Raw genomic sequence first — 16753 nt, 5'->3', positions numbered from 1 at the left:
CCGCCACTCCCCGCTCCCGTGGTCTGTTCTCGCTTTCCCTTTCCCGTTCTCGCTCTCTTTCCTTGAAAAAAGAACAGAGAAACCATCGTGATGCTGTGGGAACGGCTCCCAGCGAAGCGGGTGGCAAGCGTGGGACTGCCAGGAATTACATCTGCCCTCCCTCATCAAAGGATTGAGATCAATAACCTGCAAATCAATAACCTGCAAATCAATCTAGAGATCAATAATCTAGAGATCAATAACCTAGAGATCAATAACCTAGAGGTCAATACTCTGCATCCTGCTGAGCAGAACCTGGATGCAAACACAGCATCGGAGCCCACACAACTGTTGTTTTCAAAGGCAATGCTCAGATTAATTTGGTTTATTAAGCTTATTAAAGAAATGTATTGATGTTTACAAGTCGCTCCTCTCATTGCTAATCGTTTCTATAACCAGCTAATTAACTTTGCAAACGAGCACCAGGAAAATCATTGGTCATGTGGGGCTCAGGCTCCTGTCTGGGCACTGCTTCTGCAGAAAACAAGGATTTGGAGCAAAGGAAAAGCGATTTTTGAAAGGATTTGATGGAAAGCACTGAAAAGCTCCCTGCTGAGCAGGGCTGGTTGGTTTGGTCACTGCTCCCGAGGCACAAAGTTTGCATGAGGGGAAAAGGAAGAGCAGAGAAAAGGTTCAGAGCCTTGTTTTCATCCAGATCCATCTCACCACCCAGCTCCTGGGATTTTAGCAGCCGGCTGCTGCTTTGCTGTGCCTCAATCCCAACGTGCAGCTCCACCAGCACTGGACAGTCAGGGTGGAGCCTCTGCTGGTACACAGAGCACACCTGCCCAAATCTACTCCTCTCCTTCCCAAGAATTAACAAGGAAACCTTTCCAGGTTGTTCTATGGAAACTCCCTCCCTCTCCAAGATGTCCAAGAATGGCAGCAGATGTGGCTGCAAGCGCTGCTCAACTGCTACACTGAGGAGCAGCCAAGGAGCATGAGGAGGAACCACCTTCCCATCTCAGACATGGAATTGCTGAGGTTGGAAAAGGCCTTTAGATCATCAACTGCAACCCCTCAGCTCAGCAGCACCACCGTGGTCACCACTGACCACGTCACCAAGTGCCACACCTGCAGGTTTTTTGAGCACTTCCAGGGATGGGGACTCCACCACTGCCCTGGGGTTAGGCAGTTCCAGTGCTTTACAGCCTTTCCATGAAATAATTTCCCTAATATCCAATCTAAACCTCCCCTGGCCCAGCCTGAGGCCGTTCCCTCTCCTCCTGTCCCTGTTCCCTGGGAGCAGAGCCCGACCCCCCCGGCTGCCCCCTCCTGTCAGGGACTTGTGCAGAGCCACAAGGTCCCCCCTGAGCCCCCTTTGCTCCAGGCTGAGCCCCTTTCCCAGCTCCCTCAGCCTCTCCTCGTGCTCCAGACCCTTCCCCAGCTCCGTTCCCTTCCCTGGACACGCTCCAGCCCCTCAGTGTCTGTCTTGGAGGGGCCCAAATCTGACCAGAACTCCAGGTGTGGCCTCAGCAGCGCCCAGCACAGGGCACAATCCCTGTCCTGGGGCTGTGGCCACACTGCAGCTGGTACCAGCCAGGTGCCAGTGGCCTTCTCAGCCACTGTCAAGCAGCCCTCCAGGTCCTTTTCCATCAGGCAGCTTCTCAACCTCATTCCCAAGCCTGGAGCGCTGCTTTTGCCCTCACGATGCTGGAACAGATCCTCCTCCCATCCCTTCACCTCCGGTGTGCTCTGTGCTGTCACTAAGCCAAGATTAACTATTTGAAAAGTCCTGTTTCAAGCACTGCACTGGAACTGTGCCAAGGCCCAGAAGAACCTGGAAGAAAGTTGGGAAGGAAAAGCGGGGAAGGGGGAATTTCCTTACTTACTCTGTAGTTACGGTAGGGATCGGGGTCTGTGTACTGAACCCTGAAATTCTCATACTGCCCACCACGCCAGTTTCCGCTCTATTTCATAGTCATAATAGGGATCTGCATAGGGATCAAGCCTACAACGAAAAACAGGGAATGTTAGAGAGGGAAATGGCACCTGGGCACCACAAAATCTACGTGTTCTAGGTCAGCTCAGTCACCGCGATACAAAAATCACGGGCAATGCAGCAGGGCTGTACAGAGAGGTTGCTCTTCTACACAGCCCAGCCAAAGAGTCTTTTTTAAGGCTTATCTCTTAGTCTCTCTTATATCTCTTATTCTCTTTTGAGGCTTATCAGAGAAAAGCACAGACCTTTCTCGATAAACACCAGAAAGAGAGGCACCAAAAACTCAGCCTGGTGCAAAGCCAGGAACTGCTCCTGAGAGCCCCTTCCAAGGCCTGCAAAGGGAGCAGGATGTGTTTCACCTCATGGGTTGAGAGCTGGGATTTCTGTCCACGCACCCACAGCTCATCCCAAGCACCTTCAGGAGAGGAAGGGATGGAGATCTCCCAATTCCCAGCCCCTGGAGTGCTGATGGGTGCATCCCAGTGCCACCAGGACAGGACAGGAGCTGGTGCTGAGCTTTCCACTGGGAGAAGTGGAGCTTCAGGGGCAGGTCAGCAACACCCTGCCTCTGCACCTGGAGTGTCCATGGAATGGAGGCACCACTTCTCCAGCTGGTATCCTGCAGTGGGAAGCAGGTGCTGGCCCACCCACGGACTGGTGAGCACGTGGCACACACACAGCTGCAAAACTAAGGATTTTTGGGGAGGAAAAGGACTGAAACCCCACCCTCCTTAAATCGGTTTTCCTCCATTTCCTGATTTCTATTTACATTGTTTGATGATTTTAATTCCCCAACTCAACAACATCCAACCAGCTGGAGGGCAAATATCAGATCCACTGTGAAGATGGGGAGGTGGGTACAGGGAATAAGAAACTTCCAGGGCCACAGAGGAGTTGGTGGCAGAGCTAAGACTATAAAGCAAGTGCTCCCAAATTCCAGATTATCCATAGTGAGACTCTGATTAAAAAAAAAAAAAAAAAGAAATAAAGAGCCATTTTTTGCATTTTAAAAGTGCCAAATAACCTAAACCAGGCTAAGGTATAGGTGCTGCCCCATGAGTCAAGTGGTACCTGTACTTCTTTCTGTGCTTTTAAAGAATTTAAGGTTTTTATTTTGGACTGAAGCAATAAGCCAAGGGGAAGAGAACCAGGGACCTTGATTAGGGATGCTTCAAACAGCACCAAAGTCCTGATGCCAACCCAAACCCAGCCTGGATTCAGTGACATCAGGTGTTCAAAGAGACAGAAAAAACCATCTCAAGCCACACCAGAAAGGAAATTCTGCTTTTCCATACAGCCTCAAGCCCAAATTTCCCCTTCCTGTAATATTGGCAGGGGTTTTTTATTTCAAAAAGGAACACTGCTGTGTGTTTAGATAATTCAGTGCTTAAATCATTAGGAAATCATTGGTATCACCCCAAAAGTAATCCAATATATCCACTGAGCCAACTGCTGGGGGGACACTGGTCGGTCTGTGGCCTCGGAAGTTTGAGGAAGTGCAATGGAAAAAAAGGAAAAGGAATATTTTTATACAGTTGCAACAGTACTGGAATCAAAGACCTGCTTACCCATAGTTAATGTTTTCTTTGATGTCCACCTCCCTATAGTTATTCAAAAAAAGAAAAAGGGATTCATGAACTACTGAGACAACTCCATAGGTCACAAGACAGTGCTGAAAGCATTTTCCACATCCCAGCTGCACTTCCAGGGCTCACTTGGCTGCAAGGTGTCCAACTGGGCAATAAATTGTGTGTGGGGCAGGAAAATCAGCATTTTCTAGAGTTTACAGCAGCAGATTCATAACTTTTCCCTTCACACACAATGAAGATATTTTAATGGCACAGTCTGCTCACACATCCTTGAATTTTCAGGAATTCCACTTGTTGGATGACTTCTGTTTAACATGGGCAATGTGCAACACATTTTTTTCTGGACTGTATGAAAACCAGGCCTGTTCTTAACAATTCTTACATCAGACAGGCCCAAAACGCTGCTGGTGGATTTTATAGACAGTCATAAAATAAAGGTAATGTATGAACAGTCCCCAGAACATTGGGGATAAACCCCAGGTGCCTCTCAGAGGAACACAAGGCCAAGATCCAGAGCTAATTAAACTCTGGAAAATATTAATATTGTAGAAAATGCTTTTCTTTCAGGCTGCAGAACTGAGGACAGGGGTTTTTTAAATTAGGGAAAGGAATTGCACTCCAGAGCAATCAAAGGATATTGAACAAAAGCTTCATCTGCTCCTTTCCAGAGGTTTTTTGTAATTCATCCACTCTAAAATAAACAGAACTAAGCCTTGCAAACCCTCTGGGAGTGGAAATAGTTCCATAATCTGTCCATGTAGGAAGAACAGAGGATGCACAAGCACGGAGACACAAATCCACCTGCATCCCTGCAGAACACAAGCCTCTTCCCCAAAAATTCTCTTCCCATTCCTTCTCTTGCCTTGAGAACTACCAAACAATTCCCCAGAGCTGGGTTTGAGGTCTCCAACACTTCAAATTTTACCTTAAAACCCCAATCACCCGAACACTTAAATTCAGGGTGCTTGTTGTGGCCAGGTACCAGCTTTGCTTCTGCCCACTGCCCAGTTTAACTGGGACCAGTTAAGGTGTTTGCTGAAACCAGTTGCTGCAGCAGCGCAAAGGAACCCCCGGCCGGGGCTGAGCACGCTCCAACTTTGCAGCCTCAGCTTGAATGGCTTTAAATTCTCACGGTTGGGGTAGGGAAAAAAAGAGGGAAAAAAAGCTGGAAGAATGCACTGGTGTGAGGGAGGCAATGCAGAGCTGGAGAGGGCCCGTGAGGGGAGCAGAATTCCAAGGTTTGCTGGAGGCAGGAAGGGTTAAAGGAGATGGGGTTGAACTGGAGCGAGCGGAGGTGGCTCAAGTTTTTAACTTCCCGCTTAATGGAAGCTGTTGCCATGTTTGGAGGTGATGTTCTCTCAGTCTGGAGGGACAGGTGAACCCCAGCCAGCCTCACTGCACTGCATTCCCACCCAGGAATCCCTGGAGCAAACCCAAGAGTGCCTCTTACGCTGGGTCCCGGACGTCTCTGGTGATGCGGTAATTCCAGTCGCGGAAAAACTCGTTCTCCTTGTCGAACTCCCGCTCGTCCTCGCCAATGGTCACAGTGAATCTTTTCTCCTCAAAGTCAGGCTCCTGCTCTTTCCTCATAGTTGCCTTTTTCAATACCTGTCAGAACACAAAAACAGCGTGAGGAGAGAACGTTCCCGGCGTGGGGAGAAACTGCAATGTTAAAAATCCTGCCCTCGGGAGAATGCCGGCAGCTCAAGCACCTCAGAAGGAGCAGGATGCTGGACTTTCCCTGATTAATTCCCTATTCTAGCAGCTCAGAACAGCAGGGAACAGAAGCTTCCCCCCTGAAGTGATTGCATGAACTGGAGAAACTGGTTCTGAAGTGAGGGAAATTGGATCAGCTTAAAGCTTTGCTTTGTGGAGGGCTGGACTTGAGGGCCACAAATTCCCACTATTTCTAAAATACAAAACCCCCCAGAGCTGGATTTGAGCTCCTCTTGGCTGTCTAACAACTGTGATGTACAACAAAACATAATTAATAGGTTAAAAGGCAAAAGGGGAAGGGAGAGAGCAAGGCCCACATGCTCCAAAAGGAGCTTTTCCAGTGGATTTTGGAGCCAGCCCGCAGCTCCCTGAGGAAGGAATTTACCTCCTTAGCGTGCCGGAGTCCCCTCTCCCAGGCACTTTCTGTTGGAGGGTCTGGAGGAGGTGGAGGTAAGATTTCATCAACCACTGGCCCTCCCTGTTGGAAAGGTGAGAAGGAGAAGACACTTGAGTTAGTTTTAAACAGCAAAGCCATGCTTTGTAAAGCTACCTCAGAGAATCTCCAGAGATGCCTCAGCACGATGGAAGCCGGGAAACCATGGAAAATTACCCCCCTCTGCTGGCAACTCCAAGAGCACCATCTAAAAATCACAGCCAGTCGTGGATTGAATTTTGCTGAGGCATTAGCTCGGAACAAAAAAAAAAGGAGAAAGATCACAGAATGGTGGAATGGTTTGGGTTGGAAGGAACCTTGAAGCTCATCTTGTTCCACTGGGAGGGACACTTTCCACTAGACCAGGTTCTTCAAGTCCTGTCCAACCCCACTTGGAACACTTCCAGGGATGGGGAGGGTGCTGCAGAAGCCAGAAATGCACAGAAAAGATTCCATACCCAGGGGTTGGCTGGCATCAGCGGGTGAGGGCCGATGGGAGGGGCACCGTTGGGGGAGAAGGGCTCGGGTTTGGAGATCAAGGAGTAATTTCCTTTGTCGTTCACTCCAGGGTGGATAAAGCGACAGTTCATGCCCCAGGTGCAGTGTCCTGTGGGAACACACAGCTGTTAGATCCCTGTTTCCCATCAGCAAGCAGCACTTCAGCCCCACAGCCACGAGAAACCCCATCAAGCATTGAAAATCCATCAAGGATTTTGTTGTTTGAGGTGTTTGACTTTTCTCCTCTCCAGCCTGGCTGGGATTTAGCTGTTTCACACACATGGAGAGACACTCGTCACCCTCCACCTGCCAGAGGGGACAAACACATCCAGACACAGATGGATCAATGGACCAGAACCTTATTCCAGTGGGGAGAAGGGAGGGATGGACACACAGTGTTAATTAAAGGCAGAATAAGCCTGTGAGGTCCTCATTAGTTAATGACAAACATTTCCAATTAGGAGCTTTGCCTTTCACAGGAAACCTGAGAGCACAGCAAGCACCATGGTGCATCCCAAATAACCAGTGGTGAGGCGGGGAGCACGATCATGGAATGGTTTGGGCTGGAAGGGCCTTAAAGCTCATCCAGTTCCAACCCTGACACCTTCCACCATCCCAGGGTGCTCCAAACCCCATCCAACCCGGCCTTGGGCACTTCCAGGGATCCAGGAGCAGCCACAGTTGCTCTGTTTTATTCCAAAAACCCCTGCAAGTTTCCCACTATCTGCCTCCTCCAGGCTCACCACGCTGAGGGCAAAGCCCTTTTTGTGTAGTGGCTCCATGAAAATTCAGCTTTGGCCACCAAGAAACAGGAAGGTGACGCTGAGGACGCCTGGGGCAGAGTTTATCATGTAACAGCAGCTTAATGGGGGGAAAAAAAAAATCCCCAAGCAAGGCCAATTGCAGCACCTTTGGCTCCTCCCACACCCCAGAGTGTGGTTACCTTTCATGAAGAAGCGGCAGGTGGGCCGTGGCCTCACTTTCCTGTCGTTGGGGTCTTTAACTTCCCCTTCCTCCAAGTCATCATCCTGGAACAGACAGACAGAGCTGACATTTCACATGGGGCATTCCCTGCAGGACCTGACACTTCCCAATCTGCTCCAAGTCAGTCACTGAGAACCACGCTGGGGCAAAACCATGGGAGACCAACAAGGGCAGGTCACAAGGAACACCCCAGGGCACCTCCACAAGGTGCTGCTACCAACAGGGAGATGGGAGATTCCAGGTGGCTGTGAAAGCACCTTCCACTGTCCCAGGCTGCTCCAAGCCCCGTCCAGCCTGGCCTTGGACACTGCCAGGGATCCAGGGGCCTCCCCATCCTCACAGGGAGGAATTTCTTCCCAATATCCCACATAATCCTGCCAGTTCCACCTCGTTCTATCACTCCATACCCTCGTCCAAAGTTCCTCTCCAGGGACAATCTCACAAATGAACTTTTCAGGGTAAGTCCAGCACATCTTCTCCAGCAACTCCTTCCCTTCTACTCCTCAGCTCCACACAGGAGCTGGGAACCAGCTCCAACAAAACTCTGCATCCTCCCCAGGGACTGCAGCCCCAGGAATAAATTCTGGGAGCTGGAGGCTGCTCCAAGATTAAGAAAGAACAGCCAGGAAACACCTCCAGAAGAAAAGTTATTGGAACTTTCAAGCACCAGCGTTTGCTTTTGTTTTCCAGGGAAAAAAACCCCAACCTTCCCTGGCTTTGTTAGGCTGCACCTGGAAAGCCAAAAGGAGCTGAAAGGAGCTGGGGATGCAGAAGGCAAAGGTACAAACGACCAGGGAGTTGTCACAGGAATGTGGCCAGGAAACCAGGATTGTATCCTAAAAACCATCCTGGTTTTCCCTCTCTCTGCCTCCATTTCCCTATTTCCAGCACATGAAACACGTGAAGAGGGAGCATCTGGATGGGCCTCCCCTCTGCCTGGCAGCAGCGGCTTTCTGGGTGGAAAAGATGAGGAAAATTCTCTCCTTTGATCCATTTAGCAGCTGGAAAGAAGGAAAAAGCCATCACTGGGCTGTAGACAAACAAAGGAGCAACAGAGAGGAGGGTTAAGAGCCTCTCCTGCTGCATTCCTGAGCCAGACAGCGAGAGCTCCCCTCAACAGCAAGGGATTTAAAAGCCTACACTTATATTCCAATTAAAATTTGCATTAATATTCCCCTCCTGAAAGCAGAAGAAAATGCAGAGATTGAAGTTTTCCCCAAAGCTGGGGCTGGCTTTCAGTGCTGCCTGAATGGAAGAACCAGCTCCACTCTGCTGCTTTCAAAAGAACTGTGTGAAGTCTGGAACAAAGGGGGAAGTATTTATTTCTGTGAGGTCTCCTTGGAATCAGGCAGCTGGGAATGCTGTTATGAGTTAATGTATGAAAACCAGAGTACAGATTCATCTCCTGCTTTGTAAGGAGAGCTCCCAAGAATGCCTCAGGCTCCAAAGGAGAGCATTCATATTTTAATCAAGGAGCAGGCACGGAGTCGGGGCTCCAGGAATTTTTTTGCACCCCATAACGTGCTGGAATTCCTTCTCACTGATTCAGGAATACACAAAACCTTTGGAAAACACGTGTTGAACACAATCACCTGCCAGGATGGGGACAAGGAAGAAAAACGGCGTCATTTTTTAAAGCAATTAAACTTGTCAATGAACTATGAAGAGTAAAAACCACACAAAATACGATTCTTTAATAAAAAGCGAGGAGGGTCTGTCCAGGGAGGCTCCAGCAGCTTCCCAGGGTCCTGTGGCCAGGTCAGATCCACAGAAACGGGGCCTGGAAGGACACAGCACCTCCCCTCCTCAGCTGAGGAGCCCCACCAGCGACCCCACCCACACTCCAGTGCTTCCCTGCACATTCCCAGGATATTCCCAGGATATTCCCAGCACGCAGCCCAGCCGGGCAGGTGGGACTGCGGAATGGGGAGCCAGCCCAGGTGCTCTGCACCAGCAATTTCTCTTGGCAGTGCTTTACACTCCCACTGCTGGGATGCAATTCCAGACCAGGAGCCCACGGGAGGGCTTTTCCTGGAATTACTTTGCCCTGTTTTCTCCATGAAAAAGGAGGGAAATTGCCATCAAGCTGCACGAAACAGCTGCTGCTCTGCAGAGCTCCCTGCTGCACACAAACAGGGATAAAGATGATATTTTCCCTAATCCCCACTGCAACTAAAGCCCACTTTTGATTTTTCTGAGTATCTTGGCTGTGAAACTCTGCACATCCCTGACCCCACCCTCAAACCATGCCTTGGGCATTTTCCAGAAATCCCAGCGCCTTCCGTTCCCCTTCCACGCATCCAGATGCTGCTGGAGCCCCACAAACAGCTGAGGATCAGGGTTCCCCACCTGCTGAGCACCACAACCACCCTCCAGCACCAGCCCCTCAATCTGAGCAGCTCCTGGACACCCAATCCATGGGATTTGCTGTCAGCATCACTCCCAAGTCCTCCGGGAGCAGTGGAGCACTGGAGCCTTCCCATATTGAGAGGGAACAAAGCTCATTTGGGATGGCTCTGGGACAAAGCTTTGGTTCGGCGTGTGGCACCAGGGGCCCCAAGCCCTGAGATCAGGGCCTGCCCCATGCTGCGGCCTTACCTCCAGGGAAAAGGGTGTTCCTGGCACACTGGGGACACGGCAAATCCCATCAGGAGGAGGAGGAGGAGGAGGAGGAAGGAACTGCAATGGGAGAGGCAAGCAGCTCTGAACCCCCACAGGGCTCTGCCCCCCTCCTACTTACATCGATTTCTCCATCGTCGATTTCTCCATCATCCTCTTCTTTCTTCTTCTCCTTGAGGGGATCCTGCCCGTCCTTCTCATCATCACTTTTGCTGCTGGATTTCTTCTCATCTTCAGGGGCATCATCTCCTTTCTCCTCTTCCTCGTCATCCTCCCCAGCAGCTTTCTCCCCGTCCTCCTCTGCAGCAGCAGCACTGGGTTCCTCGGGAACCTCCTCATCATAGTCCAGCTCGTGCTCATCCAGCTCCCTGGTGACAGAGGACACTTCCAGGTCATTTGTCCTGTCTTCCTCCTCTCCCTTGCGGGGCTGGGGGCTCTTCAGCTCCACGCTCTGCTCGTTGGTGTCGGATTCCTGGGACTTGGCCTCGCTCAGCTGATCCTCCTCATCCGAGTGGTTCTCCTCTTCCCCCCGGCTCAGGGCCCTGACTGCATCCTCCTCCTCGCCCAGGAGGCTCCCCTGGCCACCCTCTCCATCGAGTTCCCGGTCTGAGCCGCTCTCCTTCAGGACCTCCTCATCGGAAAGCTGCTGGTCCTCTTCCTCAGGAGAGCAGGGGTTTCGCTCCGGGCTGTCGGAAACGTCCATCAGTACCCGAGAGTCTGCAGGGAGAGAAGAGCTCTGGTTATGGCAGCAAACTGGGAAATCAGGGAATGCTCACCCTGAAGGACTTGTTCTCCTGTGCAAAGGCCTCCTAAAGAAAGGCTGTTTGAATTCCTGGGAAGCCAAGGCTGGATAGGGCCCTGAGGAACCCAATCCAATGCGTGGCATCGGTGCCCATGGCAGAGGTTCGGAATGAGAGGAGCTTTAAGGTCCCCTCCAACCCAATCCATCTGGGATTCCATGAGCTCAGGAATATGGCTCCTCAGAGATCCTTCAAGAGGGAAACACAGAGTCTGAACTGCACAAAGAACAGGTTTCAGTATTGTCCCAGACTGGCGTGTGCCACCCTTCACAGGCAATGACAGAGCTTGAGGTGGAATTTCACAGAATCCCAGAATGGTTGGGGTTAAAAATCATCCCCTGCCATGGCAGGGACACCTTCCACTGTCCCAGGCTGCTCCAAGCCCTGCCCAACCTGGCCTTGGACACTGCCAGGGATCCAGGGGCAGCCACAGCTGCTCTGGGCACCCTGTGCCAGGGCCTGCCCACCCTCACAGCCAGGAATTACTTCCCAATGTCCCATCTAACCCTGCATTCCTTCAGCCTAAGGCCATTCCCCCTTGTCCTGTCACTCCAGGCCCTTGTCCAATCCCTTCTCCATCTTTCCTGCAGCTCCTTCAGGCCCTGCAAGGCCACACTGAGGTCACCCCAAAGCTTCTCCTCTCCAGGCTGAACAATCCCAGCTCTCCCAGCCTGTCCTGCCAGCAGAGCTGCTCCATCCCTCTGCTCATCCTGGTGCCTCCTCTGGACTCTCCACAGCTCCAGGTCCTTCTGGGGCGGGGGCAGCTCTGCAGGTGGGGTCTCACCTGAGCAGGGCAGAACCCTCAGTAAAGACCCCAAATTCCTTCAAAGCAGCAGATCCAGCTGCCTGCACTGAGACTTTTCTAGAAGATGTCTAAATATGTGCTTGGGAGATGTTAAAAATCCCAAGTCTGCTGAGAATAAATCCAATAAATACAACAGAAAAGGGCAGGGTGCAAAGCAGGGAAAGAAACCTAAGCCATACATTTATTTATTTTACTCCAGAAACAAAAACCCCATAAATTACAGACCTGCCTGACTGGAACTGGCCGAGCTGGCCCTTCCTAGGCAGGTGACTGCTTCACATCCACGCAAAAGCTCTAAAAACCCTAAAGAAGAGCTGTGGAATTACAACTCATCTTCATTTTAATGGGTCCCATGTTTTATTCCAGCTGCTCCCTGCAGGTTCATTTAGTGCTGCCACAAAAACATAAACAGTCAGAGTTTCACCTGTTATTTTTAAAATCCTTGGAGCAGAAATGCTACAAATGTCAGACTCTGGTTGCTGCTTTAACCACACCCAGCGATCCATCAGGAAATCAGAGTTTATTAAACTTTTATGAAGCTGCTCCTTCACCTTTTCCTGACACTTTTCCCTGTTTCTCCCACTGGTTTTGCACAGGGAAGGTGATTTCCCATCAAAGAGCCACCACAGACACACCAAAGCCTCCCCCAACCAAAGCAAACTGAGCCTCCCCAGCACCTGAACCCCCAAAATCTTTTGGTAATGAACAAGATTTGCTGCAAACTCTGAAGATCAAAGTCCCCCTTCAGAAAATGCTGCTGCTTATACTGTGGGAGGTCTGCAGAGGAGTTAAAACCAGAAAATAAATTCAAACCACTCCCAGAAGCACCTTAAGCTGTGTTTGAGGACTGACTGTGCTCTCCCCAAGGCCTCAGAGCCCTGCTGATATCAGCTAATTGATAAACACGAGATGATCTCAACATCACCAGGGCCCAGAGCAGCAGAAAACCCACATTTCGAGCTCCCTCCCAGCTCCTCCTGCTCCTCTGCACGTCTGAAGTTGGTTCCTGCTCACCAGCAAAGTTCTGATTCCCCTGACAAAGTCAAACCCAAAATGAAAAGGCAGAAGTTGCCTCCTGGTGACAACGGCTGCGATCCCAGGATGGATCTGAAGCAAATTATCTCCTTATTGAGCACATCAAGCCTGGTGCTGAGCTCATAAATTCCTGCACCAATTGTTATTGGCTTTGAGAGCCAGCTCAGAGCGGGGATTTTAATTGCCCAAGTGCCTGAGAAGTGACTTTGTGTGAACGCAGAGGTCAGCCCAGAGAGGCCACCACAAATAGAAAAGCTGCCAGGGGCACGTGGACTCAGGAAATTTGTTTCTTGATTCCTTGCAAATAAGCAGCACCAAAAAAAAGAAAAAAAGGTATTTAAGTGAAGCAAATGGCTTTTTGTGTTTGACACAGAGACCTTTAGAGGGATGGGAGGAAACAAATATGTTCTGATGGGGAAGAATATAAAACACTGACCTCCACAGCAGCTATTAAAGCTCTTATAAAAATCCAGAGCATCCAGCAGTTGTAATAATTTCCTATTAATTTCCATCAGCAGAAATGATAAGAAATGCAATAAATGATGCCCCAAGTGAGAAGAGTTCACAGAATCCAGGCAGAGAGGGGTTTTTGGGGTGTATTTGCTTGGATTCAGGGATTGGGCTGTTGCTCCGAGATTCCCCAAAACCAACAAAGGCAGATTTTGGCAGCAATTTTACCCTGTGTGGAAATGCCCCAAAACAAAGCCCAGATGGCCAAAGGTAAAATCAGCAGCAGGAAAAGAAACCTGGGAGGTGGAAATTAAAAGGAAAACTGCCTAATGATAAAACAGGACAGCAAGTTCAATTCCAGTTGTAAGTGTTGTCTTAAAAAAAACTGAAAATCAATTTATTCCAAATCTGTCGAATTCTGCAAGGGTTTGGGTTTGTTTTTTTTTTTAGATGGTTTTTAATCTGCAAATCACAATTTATCCCAAACCTCTGGAATTGTGAGAGGTTTTTCTGAGGAGGCTTTTTAAATCTGCAAATCACAATTTATCCCAAATCCTGAAAGGTTTTGGATCTTTTTGAGGTGTTTTTTTAGGGGTTGTTTTGGGGTTTTATACATTTGGGGCTTTTAAAAATTGCCTTCTGCTGCCCTTTAGTGAAACATAAAGGCAAATATCACAAAAACCTGAGAAAAGTGACTACATGGAAGTATATAAAATCAAGCAACAGCGACCTAAGTGGCAGAGCAGAAACCCCCAGGTTTCATCCCTCCCTCACCTTAAACTTGGCCTTTTTTTGTGCCTTAAAACTAAGCCAGTTTCTTCCTGATTCACAACCAGTTATAAAAGCAAAAAATTAACTCCTAAGCCCCAGATAAGCTTGTTTGACTTGCAGCTCAGGCAAGAAGCAGGGATGTATTAATGCTTCTCACTGAGCAGCCTTTTCTCTTTGAAAAAAATCTTGAAAATTCAGGCAAAGCTGCCTTTGGTCCCAGCTGCACAACTATTTCTGTTCCAAAACTGCCTCTGTTTGCTCAAAGTGTGTCAAATGTTCCTTTCCTGCATGGCTGAGGCAGCCTGGAGCAGCACAGGGCACTGGGAATTCCATGCAGGCTCACAAACCTCTGCTGGTTCCAGGCTAAACGAGCTGGGACAGCCCTTCCACGGGGAGGTTTAGGAGTAAATGCACTAAATAAGGGGCATTTTCAGGCAAAAAACGAAGTGTCTTTTTCCCTGGTTTTGGAATGACTTGGGCACGCCTCAGTGAGCTGAAAGCCTCTTCAAAGCAGGTCACACGCTGTTGGGGAAGGAGCTGAGGATGTGGCAGCAGAGCTGCTCCCTGGGGGGAGCAGATGGCACTGCTGGCCCCACAGGTGGAGCCAGCCTTTCCCTCCAGTTGTTCCCTCTGGATTCTGTCCCTGCCAGTGCTGCATCCAGCAGGATCAGGCATCCCACGAACACAGAAAGTGGGGAAAACTCCTCAGCAGCCCAGCTGGGGTTTAATCGTGTTTTTGAGTTAGGAAAGAAGAGCTTTCAGTTCACATCAGTGACTCGGAAGTTTCCCAGCTCTGGAATATTTCAAATTAGGGAATGAAGCATGAACTGCTCCTTAATTTATCAGTGTTCCATGGCAGAGATGCTCCTCCTATCTGGCCATCCTCACCTGCACTGGATGCACCAGGAAGGAGCCAATTTATTCCCAGTGAAGCCTCCCAGCCTTGCTGGAAACACTTAAAATTACACATTTCCCCCCCTAAAAAGAGGGGGAGAAAATTGTGGAGATGCTACAGAAATTTAAATTCAGCTGCTTCACTTCCTTTATAACACATTCTTATCAAAGCTTAACGACATCCAAGATTTTTTTAACTTAAAGCACCAAGATCAAGCAGCCTTGGCACAGCCTGAAGGCAGGGAGAGAAAAGCCCTTTGCTACTTAAGCTGTTTTTAAAACTCCACTTCCACCTTGCCAGGGAATCCCAGGACACATTTTAAATAATATCCTGAACCTCACACTTTTGTCAGTTGATTTGTCCAAGGCCAGAGGAGTCAGAGCAGGAATTCTTCTTACCCAGCAGCTCCTTTTGCAAAATCAGGCCCAACTTCCCCTCTTTTGTTAATTAAACAGCACCAAAAGGTGCAAAATGAAGAAGGAAGGAATTCCAGCCAGGAACTGAGTACCTATAAAAACGTGGAGCTTGGCAGAGCCTTAAAATCCTACAAATTTTCATGGATATCAAGAACCAAGCGCATTCCCAACTTTTGTCCCACTCACAGCCCTGGGGGAGGTCACAGGACAGGTGGGAAGGAAAGAAGAGAGAGGAAGTTCCTTCCTTCAGGCTGAAATCTTTGGGATAAAAGGAAAAAATCCACTTCCTAAAGGGCAAACAGCTCCATGCAACGTGAAAATGTCCCTGTGAATCAGCTCCATGCAATCCAGGGGTTAAAGCAGAGCAGAAAAGTTCTGGAGCAGGGTCTAAGTGCAGCCAGGAACAATGAGGGAGCTGAGGAGAGAGAATGGGAATAGTGCTGACAGGACAGGTGAGGAGAGAAAGGCAGCACAGAAAGATTTAGGGAACAAAGAACTGCAAAAACAGACGCCAAGCAGAAACAAAGGGCAGGAACCAACACGCGGAAAAACAGGGAAGAGCAGAGACAGCAGGAGAAGGAAATAAAATACCTCAGGATCCAGGAAAGGGGGAACAAGGAACACTGAAAGGATGAACTTGTGTGCAGCCCTGCCCTGATTGGAATTCCAGTGGTTAACAGGGTTAATTAACCAAAATCCTCATTTCTCTGCCATCCAGAGGGAGCTCCGAGGTGGAGGATGCCCTGGAAATTCAGCAGCTCTCAGGGAACCCTTTAATGCCCCAAACTCAGCTGCCTTGTGGGATCAGTTTGTTGGTGAGAGGCATTTCCAGGAGCTTGGGATGAAGAGCTCCCGTGGAGAATGTTCCCCATGGCTTTGTACTGGAAACCTGAAGGGAAAAGCAGCTGGAGTTTGTTTTCCCAGCACAGCTGATTTTCCTACTGCTCCTCCTGCAGCTGTCCCCCAGCAAATACTGAGTGTGAGCTCTCAGGGCCTCAGGAAGAGACAACCAGCAGGGTTATACCTGAACCTGCAGGATTTGGGGATAATCCCACCCAAAAGAATGATTTTGGATCAGCAGTTTGGCAAAGAGCTGTCCTGATAAACTGGGATGCTTTTCCTGAATCCAGGTAAACCTCAGAAAGAAAGAATTCACACCCTGGAGGTGCTGTTCTTGCTACAGCTCTGAGGAGACTCACCTGAGAACTGACCCTGCAGGTGATGGACCAAAAACCCAACTCAGAACTGACCCTGCAGGTGGTGGATCAAAAACCCAACTCAGAACTGACCCTGCAGGTGGTGGATCAAAAACCCAACTCAGAACTGACCCTGCAGGTGGTGGATCAAAAACCCACCTCAGAACTGACCCCGCACGTGATGGACCCCAAATCTATCTCAGAACTGACCCCACAGGTGATGGACCCCAAATCTATCTCAGAACTGACCCTACAGGTGATGGACCCCAAACTCACCTGAGAACTGACCCTGCAGGTGGTGGACCCCAAACTCACCTGAGAACTGACCCTGCAGGTGGTGGACCCCAAATCTACCTCAGAACTGACCCTACAGGTGACAAACCCCAAACCCACGTCAGGACCCCCCCGCACGTGCAGCTCGTGCTGCGCTGGGGTCCCCAGCTCGTGTCCCCCTCACCTCAGAGGATCTCCTGCCAGGCTGGGCTCCTCCTGCTGTGCCCCCCGGGCCGCGGCTGCTGTTGCTGTCCCTGTTCCCACTGCCTGGGGAGAGGGCACAGTCAGAGCC

The 16753-nt window shown here is 49.8% G+C and overlaps 1 protein-coding gene across 1 annotated transcript in view; it reads right to left on the bottom strand.

The window, feature by feature from the left end:
• ZC3H18 (zinc finger CCCH-type containing 18) overlaps positions 1-16747 on the bottom strand; it is a 42460-nt gene extending 25713 nt beyond the window's left edge. Inside the window, 11 exon segments of the mRNA XM_017741400.1 lie at positions 8-56; positions 1252-1278; positions 1665-1683; positions 1868-1943; positions 1945-1990; positions 5021-5178; positions 5672-5764; positions 6178-6326; positions 7161-7245; positions 9942-10537; positions 16646-16747. Coding sequence (XP_017596889.1) covers positions 8-56; positions 1252-1278; positions 1665-1683; positions 1868-1943; positions 1945-1990; positions 5021-5178; positions 5672-5764; positions 6178-6326; positions 7161-7245; positions 9942-10523 — 1284 coding nt within the window. The 5' untranslated portion in view covers positions 10524-10537; positions 16646-16747.
• Between the last annotated feature and the right edge of the window lie 6 nt (positions 16748-16753).

This window comes from Corvus brachyrhynchos, unplaced genomic scaffold (assembly GCF_000691975.1).
Source record: "Corvus brachyrhynchos isolate BGI_N302 unplaced genomic scaffold, ASM69197v1 scaffold365, whole genome shotgun sequence".
Classification (NCBI taxonomy): Eukaryota; Metazoa; Chordata; class Aves; order Passeriformes; family Corvidae; genus Corvus; species Corvus brachyrhynchos.
This window is presented reverse-complemented; position numbering and strand designations above follow the sequence as displayed.